The sequence below is a fragment of the Capra hircus genome, chromosome 2 (assembly GCF_001704415.2).
Source record: "Capra hircus breed San Clemente chromosome 2, ASM170441v1, whole genome shotgun sequence".
In the NCBI taxonomy this organism is placed as follows: domain Eukaryota; kingdom Metazoa; phylum Chordata; class Mammalia; order Artiodactyla; family Bovidae; genus Capra; species Capra hircus.
This window is the reverse complement of record NC_030809.1, coordinates 101,083,836-101,099,524: the sequence shown is the minus strand read 5'-3', so window position 1 is coordinate 101,099,524 and position 15,689 is coordinate 101,083,836. Positions and strand designations below refer to the sequence as shown.

The following is a 15,689-nucleotide window of genomic DNA, read 5'->3' as shown; positions in this document are numbered from 1 at the left end:
CAGATTTTAAGTGAGCATGATACCTAAAGAACTGTCCAAATGATAATATGAACTAAAAAATTAAAAATCATGTTAGGCAAGTTTAAGATTGGAAGCCCGAAGATCAGTGTACCAAATGAGCAAAGTGACCAGTAAATCAAACATGTAAAATGATGTTTGAGGGTAAGGAAGGAAAAGTTATAAACTGAATTATGATCATAACATCCCACACATTTAGAATATTAAGATATTACTATAATATCTTAGTTTCCTATACTAGACAAAAGTATCTTATTTCTCACTCCATATACCCTTTCTACCAAAAGCACTATCAGTTGTCATGGATCCATCATATCCCTGACTTTAAAAATCTTAACATTTTGTTTTTCCCCAGAATTTTGACTTTTCATTTCATCAGAATGTGATCAATTCTGGAAGACAATTTCACTGTAATTGAAAACACATCACTGCTCCCCTTATGTTCTAAAGAATTCAAGAAAAGTCATTTATGGTAATTTCATATTAAAATAGAAATTTAACATTCACAAATGTCAAAGACCTTTCCCCTTGAAAGACCAGTCACAACTAGAAAGTTCAAACAAAACACCACAGATTAACCACAGTGCAACTACCAGAAATTTGTTTCCCTTTTACTTGAGGACACCCAAGAACAGATTTGAGGAGCATCACATTTTTCATAGGGTTTAATATCTATGCAGAAGAATTACATTACAATGACACCTAAAAAGAGTATGTTCTAATTAGCTTGCTTTTGACCTGACCTCTTTCTTAATTTTCTACAGTAGAAACATCAGCTCAAGTACATGAATAAAATAATTAGGAATTATACTTTTTAAATAATAAAATTATTACATCAAGAGCAGCAAATGAAGAGAATTACATGCATTTTGTATTTTTACTTTGTTTCTAAAGCAAAATCACTATTTATTTGTAGTTAAGCATAGAAATAAAACAATTCAAATTTCTTGACCCCTTAGCTCAAATGGTAAAGAATCTGTCTGCAATGCAAGAGACCTAGGTTCAATCCCTGGGTCAGGAAGCTCCGCTGAAGAAGGACATGGCAACCCATTCCAGTATTCTTGCCTGGAGAATTCCACGGCCAGAGGAGCCTGGTGGGCTACAGTCCATCAGGTCACAAAGAGTCAGACATGATGAGTGACTAACACTTTCACACTTTGCTGCTGCTGCTGCTAAGTCGCTTCTTACCTACTTCTTAATAGGAAGAAAAATGACCAAATTAATCTATCAATGTTTAGAAAGGCTCTTTGTAAACGTTCAGAGGATCACATCAGGATAGACACTCAAAGAATCAAATGGGGAAAAAACGTAACCAGAAGCATCCATCAGTATATAAAAACTGTCAATACAGATAGGTTAAAGAGCTCAGGAACATAAAGAACCCATAAAAAGCTTTTTGTAAACACCTGCTCATTTTCAAGCTACTGCACCAGCAATAAACAAAAGTTTTGTTTCAAATGTGAAAACAGGTGTAAACATCAACTGTACACATTAATCTACGTTGGCTGAAGCCACACTAGAATCTCTGTAGTAGATATACAATAAAAATAAAGCATCATAATCTGTAATTTATTTCAATACAGTATAGTAGCTTCTTGTCTCTGCTTTCATTCCTGCCTTAAGTCTCATCTCCAAGAGTATCCCGGTTCTTTAAAAATGAAAGTATGATGAGCAAAACTCCTGTGCCTAGACACCTCTAACAACTTCCCAAGTCACTTGGAAGAGAATTTCCTACAAGGCCCTACATGATCTTGTCTCTGGCAAGATCTAAAGTGTTACCCTCTTCAACTCCAAGATTAAGAGAGAATATGGAACATCTAAGTAAGGCATGAAAATAAAATTAAAATGAATTTCTGATTTTGTTTTACTTGGCAGCTTTTAAAAGAAGTTTAACTAAAGGAAAATGTTATTTAATGTTATTCACTGAGCTGTTCTTTTTCTTTATTGTTGTTCTTATTAAAAAGAGAGAACACTACTTATGAAGTAGAAACTCCTTTTGTGTCCCTCCCTTCTCATGAACTTGATGTGGGTTATTCAGACCTGTGGTATACAACATGGTAGCCACTAAGCTACACATGATTACTCAAATTTAAGTAGAATTAAAAACTCAGTTCTTCAAGTCATACTGGTACATATCGTGGACTCAACATGCAGCTGTGGAATGTAAGTGAATTAAAAATCAGTAAAATTAAAAATTCAGTTTTTCCAGTCACATTTCAAAGACTTAATAACAGCCGTGTGTGCATGCTAAGCCACTTCAGTCGTGTCTGCTCTTTGCAACCCTGGGGACCATAGCCTGCCAGGCTCCTCTATCCACGGAATTCTTTAAGTAAGAATACTGGAGTGGGTTGCCATGCCCTCCTCCAGGGGATCTTCCCAACCCAGGGATCGAACCTGCAACTCTTACATCTCTTGCATTGGCAGGCGGTTCTTTACTGCTAGTGCCACCCGTGAAGTCTTTGATAATAGCCACATATGGCTAATAGCTATTGTATTAGCACATACAGAACATTTCCTTCACAGCATAAAGTTCTATTGGACAGAGATGCTTTAGAACTTGTAATACTTTTACCTTTAAAAAAAGTTATTCTGTTTTAAGAATTAGCATTAATGCTTTCATAGTGTATGTACATACCTACAACCCGAAATTTTCTCTTAATATGTTTGTATTATGCATACTGAGATATAGAACCTAGTTCACTTTAACTGCTATATAATATTCCATCATAACGCATTTTGACACTTAGGTACTTTGTAATTTTTCAATAATCCAAACTGTCACACACAGACCAACCCTAAGGAAAAAGGCTTCTATGAGAATTGTTGCTTCCTAAGTCTTCATTAACACTTTACAACAAGTGTTTGTTTAAAAAAAATTAATCTAAAACTTGTTTCATTTTCATAACATAAAATTTACCATTTTAACCACTGTTAAGTGTACAATTTCAGGGCATTAATACATTCACACTGTTGTGGGAAAGCAATGGCACCCCACTCCAGTACTCTTGCCCGGAAAATTCCATGGACAGAGAAGCCTGGTGGGCTCCAGTCCATGGGGTCGCTAAGAGTCGGACACGACTGAGCGGCTTCACTTTCACTTTTCACTTTCATGCATTGGAGAAGGAAATGGCAACCCACTCCAGTGTTCTTGCCTGGAGAATCCCAGGGATGGGAGAGCCTCGTGGGCTGCCGTCTATGGGGTCACACAGAGTCGTAGACGACTGAAGTGACTTAGCAGCAGCAGCAGCAGTACAATCATCACCACCGTCTATAGAACTTTCGTCTTCCCAACCTGAAACTCTGTACCATTAAACACCAACTCTTCATTCCACTACAACCCCCGACTCCTGGCAACCACCATCCTACTTTTTGTCTCTATGAATCAGATTAGTAACTCATTTAACCAAGATCATAAAATATTCGTCCTTTTGTGACTGGTTAATTCCATTCAGAATAATGTCTTCAAAGTTCACCCATGTTGAGGCATGTGTCAGCACTTTTTAGGTTGAATAATAATCCACAGTATTAATATACCACATTTTGTTTATCCACTAAGCCATCAATAAATACAAGCTGCTTCTACCTTTTGGCTATTACAAATTCTGCTGCTATAAAGCGGCTGTACAAATATCTATTTGAGCCCCTAATTTCAATTATTTGGGTTATATACCCAGATATGGAATTGCTGGATCATATAATTCTATTCAATTTTTTGAGGACCCACCATACCATTTTCCACAGAGGTCACACAATTTTACATTCCTACCAGCAACGCACAAGGGTTTCTCTATACTCTCACCAATATTTACTACATTTTCTGGATAATAACTATCCTAATAGGTGTGTCTTCCAAAATTATAAAGTTTAATTTTCATAGGTAGATCTTTAATCCATTTGCTATAGATTTTTGTGTTCAGAATTAGGTAGGAATTTAGTATTAGTTTTCCTTCCCATAAAGAAAGCCACCTGCTTCAGCATCATTTAATGAACATGCCACTCTTTCCCCACTTATTTTTAATACCATCTCTACTATAAATCAAGTTTCCATATATACATGAGTCTATTTCTGGACTTTCTTTTTGATTATACCAATCAACCTATCTCTATCTTGGGCAAACTCCAGGAGATGGTGAGGGACAGGGAAGACTGGCGTGCTACAGTCCACGGAGTTGCAAAGAATCGGACATAACTTGGTGACTGAACAATACCACCACCGATCTCTATACCAATAAAACATACTTGAGTCACACAATACTTGAGTACTAATACTTGAGTCACACAGCATTAAAATATATTTTGATATTTGGTAAAACAAAATTTCTTTTTCCTTTCTAAGAATCTCTTTGCTATTCTTGGGGTTTTTTTTCTCCTATATAAATTTTATAATCAGTTTTCTAATTCCATGAAAATTCTGGTTGGTATTTTTATTGGAACTGCACTGAATTTATGATTAACTGGAGAGAACTGGCATGTGATACTGAAGCTCATCATTCATGAAAATGGTGTTACTTCTGCATTTATTCCAGTCATTTCCCCCATTACTATATTATATTAATCCCTTCTATAAAATGTTACATTAAAACCTGTAAGATAAATAATTGAAAGAACATTCCTACTCTAAGACTCAACAGAAACCAAAAAATAGTTATTGGTTTTAAATACAAAATCCATACACTATGGATTTGGGAGTTGTAACAAATAAAACAGATCATATTCAATTTGTGAAGCTTTTTTTTTTTTTAAGTCTAGTCACCTGGAATAACCCTTCAAAATGTAGCTTACATCTCACCACTTTCAGAAAGCTTTTTCTGACCACCCCCCCTATAGTATTTTCCCTTATTTTTGCATCAGAAGTTACTGAAGTCAGTGTTAGAAAGATACAATCTGGTAACTTATAGGTAAAACATATGTTTTTAGTTTGTGTTTAGTTTGGCCTATATCATGTTTCTTAAAAACTAGAGACTAAAAAAATTCAGGAATTTCACACAAAAATCATAGGATTTCTGACTTATAGGTTGTTATGTTGCTCTCTCTCAGAGAGATTCCATTCAGAGAGATTCCATTTCCTGGGTTACCAGGGCAGGCAAATCACACACTGATTCTTAAAGTTTCTGTCTAAAAGTGACCTGTCAATTTCCAAGTCAAATTCCACTGGCCAAAGCAAAACCGCAAGCAGGCTAAGTTCAAAAATGATGGAAAGGCATAATCCTACTATGTTCCTAGAAGGTTAAAAGTCAAAAATATTTCATATAATTGATGACTTTACCTTTAAACTCTTTCCTCCTACCTATTCTCCAAACTACCACTAGAATTACTTTTCAAAAACACAGGTGGAATTATCTTACAACTCTGATAAAAAAATAAAAAGTCTTCATCAAAGTACAACAATTGGAGAAAAAGTAAAAAGCACTAAGAATGGCATTCAATACCTGCTGAATGCCTATATCTAATCTAGTCCAAACTCCCTTACCAGCTTCTTTTTCCATTATTTCCCCTCATATCACATATTCTCCTGGCTTTTCTCAGTTTGTCTGGGTTATAATCCAAAATTTAGTTCAAGCATCATTTCCTCAATTCAGTCTCACTTTCCCTTTTTGCATAAAAAATTAAATATCATATCCTATAAAAATCACATTATTTATAAAAAGCACTGCTGCTGCTGCTGCTGCTGCTGCTAAGTCGCTTCAGTCGTGTCCAACTCTGTGCGACCCCATAAACGGCAGCCCACCAGGCTCCTCTGTCCCTGGGATTCTCCAGGCAAGAATACTAGAGTGGGTTGCCATTTCCTTCTCCAATGCATGAAAGTGAAAAGTGAAAGTGAAGTCGCTCAGTCGTGTCTGACTCTTAGCGACCTTATGGACTGCAGCCTACCAGGCTCCTCCATCCATGGGATTTTCCAGGCAAAAGTACTGGAGTGGGGTGCCACTGCCTTCTCCAGGACTAACATTTGCTAATTCGAAGTAGTGCCAGGCCCTTAAAACATAACTGCTCTATGTCTACTAGATTGTTAGGTCCCTAAATAATGATATTCTTGTTTACTTTGGTATTCCCTATAGCCTACATCCAACATATTAAAAAAGTCAAAACACTGGTCTGAAGAATTCAAATACAAGATAATGCCATAGACATTGTACTCCAGTTTCATTCACTTTTAAGCTTATCTCAACTTTTCTAAAGTTAAAATTGACCAAGAGACTTAAACTAAAACTTCTATTTAAATTTAATATGTATTTATTGGACTGCACCAGGTGTCAGCTGTGGCATGCAGAATCTTTCAGTTGTGGCATGAACACTTAGCTGAGGCATGTGGGATCTAGTTTCCTGACCAGGGATTGGACCCAGGCACCCTGCATTGGGAGTGCAGTCTTAGCCACTAGATCAGAAGGGAAGTCCCTAAACTTGTGGATGGAATTCCCTGGTGGTCCAGTGGTTACGACTCTGAGCTTCCACTTCAGGAAACACAAGTTCAATCCACCATCAGAGAACTAAGATCTGTAAGTCATGTGCCAAGGCCAAAATATAAATAAGTAAAATAAAGTAAGTATTATTAAATTATTTTAAAAGAAACTTTTAGAGACTGCTGACTATGCTTTGGCTATGCCCATCTCTTGGGTTTAGTCTTGACTGCTTTAGGAAATAGCTTAGTTGCCAAGACCTAAGTTGGGATAGTTATAAAGAAAATCAAGCAGTCTAATGAGAGCAATAAATGCTTTTAATATAATCATCTCATATCTTTCAGTAATTTCAAGTTCATAAGCACTGTAGCAAAGTAAATAAAAACATATTTGAAACAAAAAGCTATTCATTTACAAACTGTAATAGTTCTAATAAAACATCTGTTTTTGCTTCACTACTGATAAGTTATACTGAAGTAGGGTATTATGGACAGATTTAATGATTTTAGCCTGCTACTGTTCAAATAATAACATTTAAAAATGTAATATTAAAAAAAAAACTTTAAGTCATCTTATAGGGTATGCATACCATGATGAAGATCTAGGAAAAAGTAACAGGAAAAAGCTAATGGAAGAAAGATGCAAGAAAGACACTGTGAACAATGTGATATATTAAAACAGTGAAAGAGAACTAACAGTGAGCCAACAGACTTGACAATCTGAACAATTCTAGTACAGTAATGGAGGAGGCCAGAATATAATCTCATCAGTCAATGGAAGTAAGGAGGCAGGATATGTGAGTCTCAGTTATTATTACAGGAATTCTGGAAACGAAACGTTTAATGGCAGGATGCAGGGAAGTCTGGGGGGGATATAGGACATTTAAATATCTGTAACAGAGAAAAAGGTCAGTGGAGATGAGTAAGGTTTCAAGACAGGATGGGATCAGAGAATAAGCGAAAGGATTAGCCATGGAAAAGAGAAATGTCATTTCTAGTCAAAGAAAGCTGAGTCAGTAGGATGGATGGAAAACTTTATTCTGCTACAATTTCCATGTTTTAAAAGGGCCATCGAAAAGTTAACAGCAAGTAATCTGCCCCTATTTATGAAGAAATTCTGACTTTTCCATTATATGGTAAGACAGTAACATTTCCCACTTATTTTTGGAGGGATAAAACAACTTCTATCTCCTTTTCTACTTTTATTGGCTGCTACACATTATCAAATGGAAATAGCTATTATCAACCCAAAGATCTCTGACTTTTTAATTGAAACTAAATAATGCACTTGGGACTTTCCCTGGCACTCCAGTGGTTAAGACGCCCTCCTTCCACTGCAGAGGCATAGGTTTGATCCCTGGTCAGAGAACTAAGATTCTGTGTGCCACGGATGCACAGCCAAAAAAAATTTTTAATAAACAATACACTTAACTTTTTTACTCCTTATTACAAAATAATATACAACTTTTCATTTTACAGAAGTAACATCATATCTGTTTGTCAATTTAGGTTAGAACAAGAGCATAATAAAATTTTAAGAAAAAATATAATTATTGAACACCTAGTATTTGATAAACAAGGTTATCACAGAAATAAGAACCCCATATATCATTCTTTTGAAAGTCTGTCATCTAATCAGAAAAATGAAACACATGAAGTAACAGACTCTCAGACAACATATTTTTAAGTTCAAATAAGAATACAAATTAAGGAGGAACACATGCCGATGAAATTATCCAAAACCAAGGCCAGGTTACTGAACCAACACTTGGTTTTCCGCTCAATGCAAAGGTTTGCAGTGGTCACTGAGGTATGATGTCAATCAATTTGTAGTCAGTCAAACCATCATTTCATGTCCAGCAATTTCCAGGCATGGATTTCTGGCATGGATATATAATTTACTGTATCTACTACTTAAGGGAAAAGTTATTTTGGTATTTAAATTTGAAGCAACTTCTCTTAAGAATTCCAGTAAGGTAATACCTTGACCTGTAATTTGCAGGTAAATGTGAAGTATCTATACACCACCTCAGTTCACTTTTGACACTTTTATATACCTAAACAATATTACTGCTGATTTTAGAGTGAATCAGAAAATTCTAGAAGCGATCTATAATGTGTGCAAAAGTATGAAAGCAGCTTTAGGGGCCAAGTTCAGAGAAATTTAGACCTCTTAAGCAAACGTATTACAAAGATTTTAGAAAAATGAAGAATCATAAAGAAACAGGCTTACAGAAAAGGAACATGAGAAACAGTCAAAACTAAGAAATGGTCTGTGCAAGGGTACAATACAGAATCATAAAATGCCTTCAACATCCTAAAAGGAAAAGGTTTATTAGTCATCAAGCACAATGGACCTAATACAGAATTCTTGTAAAAGTGCCTAAGAAACATTGAAAATTTCATGAAATCTCAAACACAACTACTTCCCACACAAAATATTAGACTACTATAAATAAAGGAAGACAAAGTCATTGATAGTGATATGGAAATACGGGAAAGCTGATCACTAAAAGGGTTCTAAAGGTGGGTTAGAAAAATACTCCCAAAATGTCAACATAAAATAATGTATTACATAAAAGTCTCACATAATCATCTTTTTTGTGACTGGAGGATTGGGAAGACAATCACTGAAGAATTCAAAAATGGCAGAAATTTCTTCTTCAGCTGAAAGCAGACAGAATATCCTAAGACAGAAATCTATCTGGAGGCCATTTGCCTCAACTGTGCAGAACAAGATAAATGATAATATTAAAAATAACTGAAAATTAATTTAATTTTAATAAGAATATGAAAGAAATCATATATATCAAGTTTAAAGGAAAAAGAGGTATTACTTATTCATCCATGTATCATAACTACTGGAAGGAATTTATCAGTGTTAAGGTTGCCCACACAGACATTCTATGGCTTTTCCGGATTTGCCAAGAGTATGCGCGGTTTACTTTTTCATGTGTTACTTTTAAAGTCTACATTGTAAACCCAGAAATACCATATTATGAGTCTCTCTTTGTTTCACCAAAAGGCAAGTTTGATTATCTTGCATATCTCAAAAGTTTAAATCAAAGCAGAGAAAATTCTTATTCCTAGGAGAAAATTAATAGAACATATTCTCACAAGTTATCTAGTGTTGGTACACAACAACCAGCAGTAAGGGACGCTTCTTACCATAAGGTTATCTGTGAGGAGAATTTCTTGGGAGTGATTTCTTTCTGTTTGGATAACTAGTGAAAGGCTTGTATTTAACACACAAAAAAATAGTTAGTCCATATACTAACCTGGCCCAGTCCAGGCATACCTCCTCCAAGTCTAAGAAGTCTGTCCATATTTCTAGAAAACAGAAACAAAGAAAAACGATCCTAAGCACAAAAGTGTTTACTCAATTGCTATCTATGTAATTCACCTTCAGTCACTCAGTATGTCAAAAATATTGGTGGTAATTACAACACAACATCAGACTTCCTGTTAATTAACACCACATATTAATTCAAGAAGCTGTCTTCCATGCTAATTAACAGACCTTATTTTACTGCTTTGGTTTTGGGTTTTCCCTAGTTCTAAAGACAAGCAATCTTAGCATACTTTCAAAACTTTGCTATCATTAAGTTAATTATATTTTCTTATTGTTATCTAATAAAGTACCTGAATGAGGAAAAAGTGCCTGAAATGCTTATCATTTGTATGATTGAATTTCCTTCAATTTGTCCAGAGTGTACAAATAAAAATCCTCACTTTTAAATTAAATTTTAACATCCTCATTAGTAAGTTCTGTGCTAATTAACTTACAGCTTGTCAGTTATCATCAAAACTACATGTGAAAGACATTGTGAGCAGATTATGGATCTCTGAATTAGCATCAAAGGCTTTAAAACGCACTCATTATACTAAACAAAATATTATAAAGTAAACATTAAGTGCATTAGGATAGTGTTCTAGAATCCACACAGATAGTTTGCATTATTTCAGATACTGTGAAGATATACACCATTTTCACTAAGGAAATTCGGCTTCTGGCCTCAATTTTAGAGTAAATCAATACAAAGAAGATTAACTTTGAAATGTCGATCTGATTTTTTTTCATTTCTGGAGTAACCACAGAAGATACTCTTATAAGCGCAAAAATTTCACAGAAGAAATCAAAGGGAAAAATAGCAAGGGTACTAATATGGCCACAAATGCACAAAAAAGAGTAATCAAATTATAAAAATTAATATTAGTACAACTAAATAAACATAATAATGAAGCAATTTTTTCTACTTGAAAACTGCTGCTGCTGCTAAGTCACTTCTAGTATGCCTTAAAATTCCTCTTCTTCCTACATGTATGCTTTAGAAAATGGCACTACTACAAATTATATTTGAAACTAAATAAACACTAACAGATTAATTTTGTCACTTGTCCAAGTTGTTTTACTAGTTAAAACAGCTTTACTAACTCTACTAACTTATAATCATTACACTGTTACCTAATTATGTTTGCTGAATATTGCTAACAATTTAATCCTGTGAATATTTAACATTGTTAATACTGCAAACTTCATTCAAATCCTAATTTAGAAAAGTGCCCAAATGATACAACCATGGAATCTGTACAAAGTGAACATACAACCACAACCACCACCTAGATGAAGAAAGAGAACCTTACCAGCACCTAAGACTCTTTTATGCTCCTTCCTAGTCTCCAACCCCCTGCAAAGGCAGAATTCCAAGGTCTAATAGCATACCTTCTCAGGGTTTTTGAATTTTATATAAACAAAATAATATGTTTTGGGTCTGGCATCCTTCACTCCACAAGTTTGTGAGACTGATAACAGATAAACTCTCTTTAAAAAACGAAAAGGCACATAAGAAAACTTGATAGTCTAAACAAAATTTCCACTTCACAATATTAACTAACTCTCCTAACAGCAACATTTACAAATAAATTCTCCATTAAATTCTCATTAAAATTCCAAAACTCAAATATGGCATTCCATACACAGTACTTTTTAAAGGCTGTTGACTGAAAACAAAACAAAATAAACTCCTGTGTATTTAAAATATAAAAGACATTTATTCCTCTACAAGATATTATTCCAAGAAAAAAAAAATTCTTTTGGATCAGTGCAAGCTTACTAAAATAAAGAACAAATGGGGGGGAAAAATTTTAGACATTTTATATATTCCAAGCCAAAGTAAATTCCCAGCTGTGTTCAGTTTATCTATTCCCCCTGTGTTGTTTCTGATGACTTTACACAGACTCCAGATGCTGTGAATATACATGAGCTAAGTGGGGAGCAGAGGGAAAGAAAATCTGGCAGGTCAAACTTGTGTTTTTAGCAAAATGAGATGTCTCAGCAAACAGAAAAAAATATTTAGCAAACTACAACATTTAAGATAAGATAATAAGGTTTAATAAAAAACCAACATTTGGAAATGAAATATATTGTTAAGTGTTCTAAATTACATTACTTTTAAGAAGTTTATAGAAAGCAGACAAGAACAAAAAGGCTACTTGTGACTTTCAAGAGCTCTTAAATCTGGGCTTTTGATCTGTGTTAAAAGTAACACATTTTCATAATATTGTTATAACAATATCCTGAAAGAATAAATAAAAGTAAAATACATTCTTAATTCTTACCTGGTCAGTAGCTACAGCTATTGTGGTATTAAGCTTCAATTTGCTGAGTTTGAAAAATTTCTTAATTCAAGCTCTTGTTAATATCAGCAGGTGTAATTTTTCCCAAGGCTTTTTTTCCCCTCTCTCTCTCTCCTACAAAAATATAATAATAATAATTAAATAAGATATAATTATTTTGAGAACTAAGGAGGGAAATATATCAAGCAAAATTTCTAAAAACAAAAGAGAAATCAAAATTGATTTTTAATTATCATTTCCTGACAGTACAGAATGAAATACCACCCAAGGGAGCTATAGAGCATAGTGATTACCTCTGTATCCAAATTTTTTTATCCTAAAGATTTTTTTTGCATTGTTTTAATTATATGTAAAGATTGCTATCTCATGACTTTCAGTCTTTCTAGAGGAGTTTTAAAGAACAAAGATTTATTCATTTTTAAATAGAACAAAATTACCATATAGGTTCACTGCACATTATTAGAAATCTGTAATATATTATGGAATCTTAGTGGTTAATTTCCCTATATCTTTAAAGTTTGTTATTTCATTATCCTAGGAATTACTCTAGGAGAAGGCAATGGCACCCCACTCCAGTACTCTTGCCTGGCAAACCCCATGGACGGAGGAGCCTGGTAGGCTGCAGTCCATGGTGTCGCTGAGTCGGACGTGACTGAGCGACTTCATTTTCACTTTTCACTTTCATGCACTGGAGAAGGAAATGGCAACCCACTCCAGTGTTCTTGCCTGGAGAATCCCAGGGACGGGGAAGCCTGGTGGGCTGCCGTCTCTGGGGTCGCACAGAGTCAGACACGACTGAAGCGACTTAGCAGCAGCAGCAGGAATTACTCTGACATGTCCTAATCAATTATTCTAAACTATGCCAAAGAAGACTAAACTAAGGAGAAAATGCAAGATTACCCCAAATAATGCAACAGTGAAATACATTATAGCCACTGCATCATCTTTGTTTTTATGGTGCTGCCCAAAGCACTGCTTCACCTTTCAAAAAGATACAAAACACTAGAGATACCATCTTTGTAGTCTTTTTTGTTAGCTTTCATTGAACAAGTACTTCAGAATCCCTCATATTCCTCCCCTAACAGCAAAGAGAGAACTGACAGAGAAAAAGTTTCACAATTATTAGAGAATCACGAGATGAACGCTAAAAAAAAAAAAAAGTAACAGCACTCTAGTGATGACAATAAAGCTGACATAAGCCAAGGTTTCTTTGGCACTTCTGACATTCAGAACCAAGTAACTTTTCTGCTGTAGAGGGCTGTCTTGTGCACTACAGGATGTTTAGCAGCGTCCCTGGCCTCTACCCACTAGATCCTATAGCAAGTACAGCTGTGATAATCACAACTGTCTCCAAAAAAGGGAACCTTCCTGCCCTGTTGTCAGGGATGTAAACCGGTGCAGCTATTATGAAAAACAATATGGAGGTTTCCTTAAAAACGAAAAACAGAACTACCATATGATCCAGCAATCCCACTCCTGGGCATATATCTGGAAAAGATGACAATTAGAAGAGATACATGTATCCCAATGTTTATAGCTGCACTATTTACAAAAGTCAACATGTGGAGGCAACCCAAGTGCCCATCAACAGATGACTGGTTCAAGAATATTTCACACACAAACACACACACACATACACACACGGGAATATTACTCAGCCATAAAAAACATAATGAACCATTGCCACTTGCAGCAACACAGACGGACCTAGAGATTTTCATACTAAGCAAAGCCAGACAGAGAGGATAAAAATTATATCACTTATATGTGGAATCTAAAAAATAATACAAATAAATCTATATGCAAAACAAAAACAAACTCACAGACATAGAAAAGAAACACAGTCTCCAAAGGGGAAAGGGGGTGAGGAAGGGATAAACTAGGAGGATGAGATTAACAGTACAAACTACTATTCAGAAAATAGATAAGTAACAAGGATTTGCTGTATAACATGGTGAACAATGTTCAATATCTTGTAATAACATAAAATGGAAAATAACCTAATATATGTATGTGTGTGTGTGTGTATATATATAACTTTGAATCACTTTGCTATCCCCCTGAAACTAACACAATACTGCAAATCAACTTTATTAAAAAAAAAAAAAATGTCTCCAGACATTGCCAAATGTCCCCTGGAAGGGTAAAATCATTCAGGTAAAATCACCCTGATATAAACAACATCTCACACCACTGACAATATCCTAGATATATTCTAAAACTTAAAATCCAATGAGTGTTGGAAACACTTGGGAGTTCTTCAAAAAGTTCAACACAGAATTACCACAGGACCCAGAAATTCTACTCCCAGCTATATATCTAAAAGAACTGAAAACGGGTATTCAAAACAAGTACATGTACATGCATGAACAGCGAAAAGGTGGAAACAGCCCAAATGTTCATAAAAGGAGGAAAAGATAAACAAATTCTATATATACATACAATGGAACATATGGAATGTTATACAACTATAAAAAGGTATTAAATATTGATAAATGTTACAGAGTGGATGAATCCCAAAACACGCTCTTTGAAAGAAGTCATGTGTAAAAGGTCATATATTGAATGATTCCATTTATATGAAATATCCAAAATATATAAATCTATAGAGACAAAATGCACACTGGTATTGCCAGGGGCTAGGGAAAGAAATAAAATGGAGAAACTGCTTAGTGAATAGGGGATTTTACTTCAGAAGAATGTAAACGTTACAGAACTATTAATATACAGAGAGAGTAGTTGTACAACATTATGAATCTACTAGATGATTGGAAAAGGTCAGTTTTCATTCCAATCCCAAAGAAAGGCAATGCCAAAGAATGCTCAAACTACCGCACAATTGCACTCATCTCACATGCTAGTAAAGTAATGCTCAAAATTCTGCAATCCAGGCTTCAGCAATACGTGAACTGTGAAATTCCAGATGTTCAAGCTTCTTTTAGAAAAGGCAGAGGAACCAGAGGTCAAATTGGCAACATCCACTGGATCATCGAAAAAGCAAGAGTTCCAGAAAAACATCTATATCTGCTTTATAGACTATGCCTAAGCCTTTGACTGTGTGGATCACAACAAAATGTGGAAAATTCTGAAAGAGATGGGAATACCAGACCACCTAACCTGCCTCTTGAGAAACCTATATGCCGGTCAGGAAGCAACAGTTAGAACTGGACATGGAACAACAGACTGGTTCCAAATCAATAAAGGTATAAATCAAGGCTGTATATTGTCACCCTGCTTATTTAACTTATATGCAGAGTACATCATATGAAATGCTGGGATGGAAGAAGCACAAGTTGGAATCAAGATTGCTGGGAGAAATATCAGTAACTTCAGATATGCAGATGACACCACCCTTATGGCAGAAAGCGAAGAAGAACTAAAGAGCCTCTTGATGAAAGTGAAAGTGGAGAGTGAAAAAGTTGGCTTAAAGCTCAACATTCAGAAAACTAAGATCATGGCATCTGGTCCCATCTGTTCAGGGCAAATAGATGAGGAAACAGTGTCAGACTTTATTTTTTTGGGCTCCAAAATCACTGCAGGTGGTGGCTGCAGCCATGAAATTAAAAGACGCTTACTCCTTGGAAGGAAAGTTATGACCAACCTAGACAGCATATTCAAAAGCAGAAACATTACTTTGTCA

General features: G+C 35.1%; 1 protein-coding gene across 1 annotated transcript in view; it reads right to left on the bottom strand.

Annotated features, from left to right (window-relative positions):
- PSMD14 (proteasome 26S subunit, non-ATPase 14) overlaps window positions 1-15,689 on the bottom strand; it is a 103,152-nt gene that overhangs the window by 82,014 nt on the left and 5,449 nt on the right. Inside the window, exons 2-3 of the mRNA XM_005676052.2 lie at window positions 12,032-12,163; window positions 9,691-9,742 (exon numbers count right to left, since the gene is read on the bottom strand). Coding sequence (XP_005676109.1) covers window positions 9,691-9,738 — 48 coding nt within the window. The 5' untranslated portion in view covers window positions 9,739-9,742; window positions 12,032-12,163. The remainder of the gene's footprint in view (window positions 1-9,690; window positions 9,743-12,031; window positions 12,164-15,689) is intronic.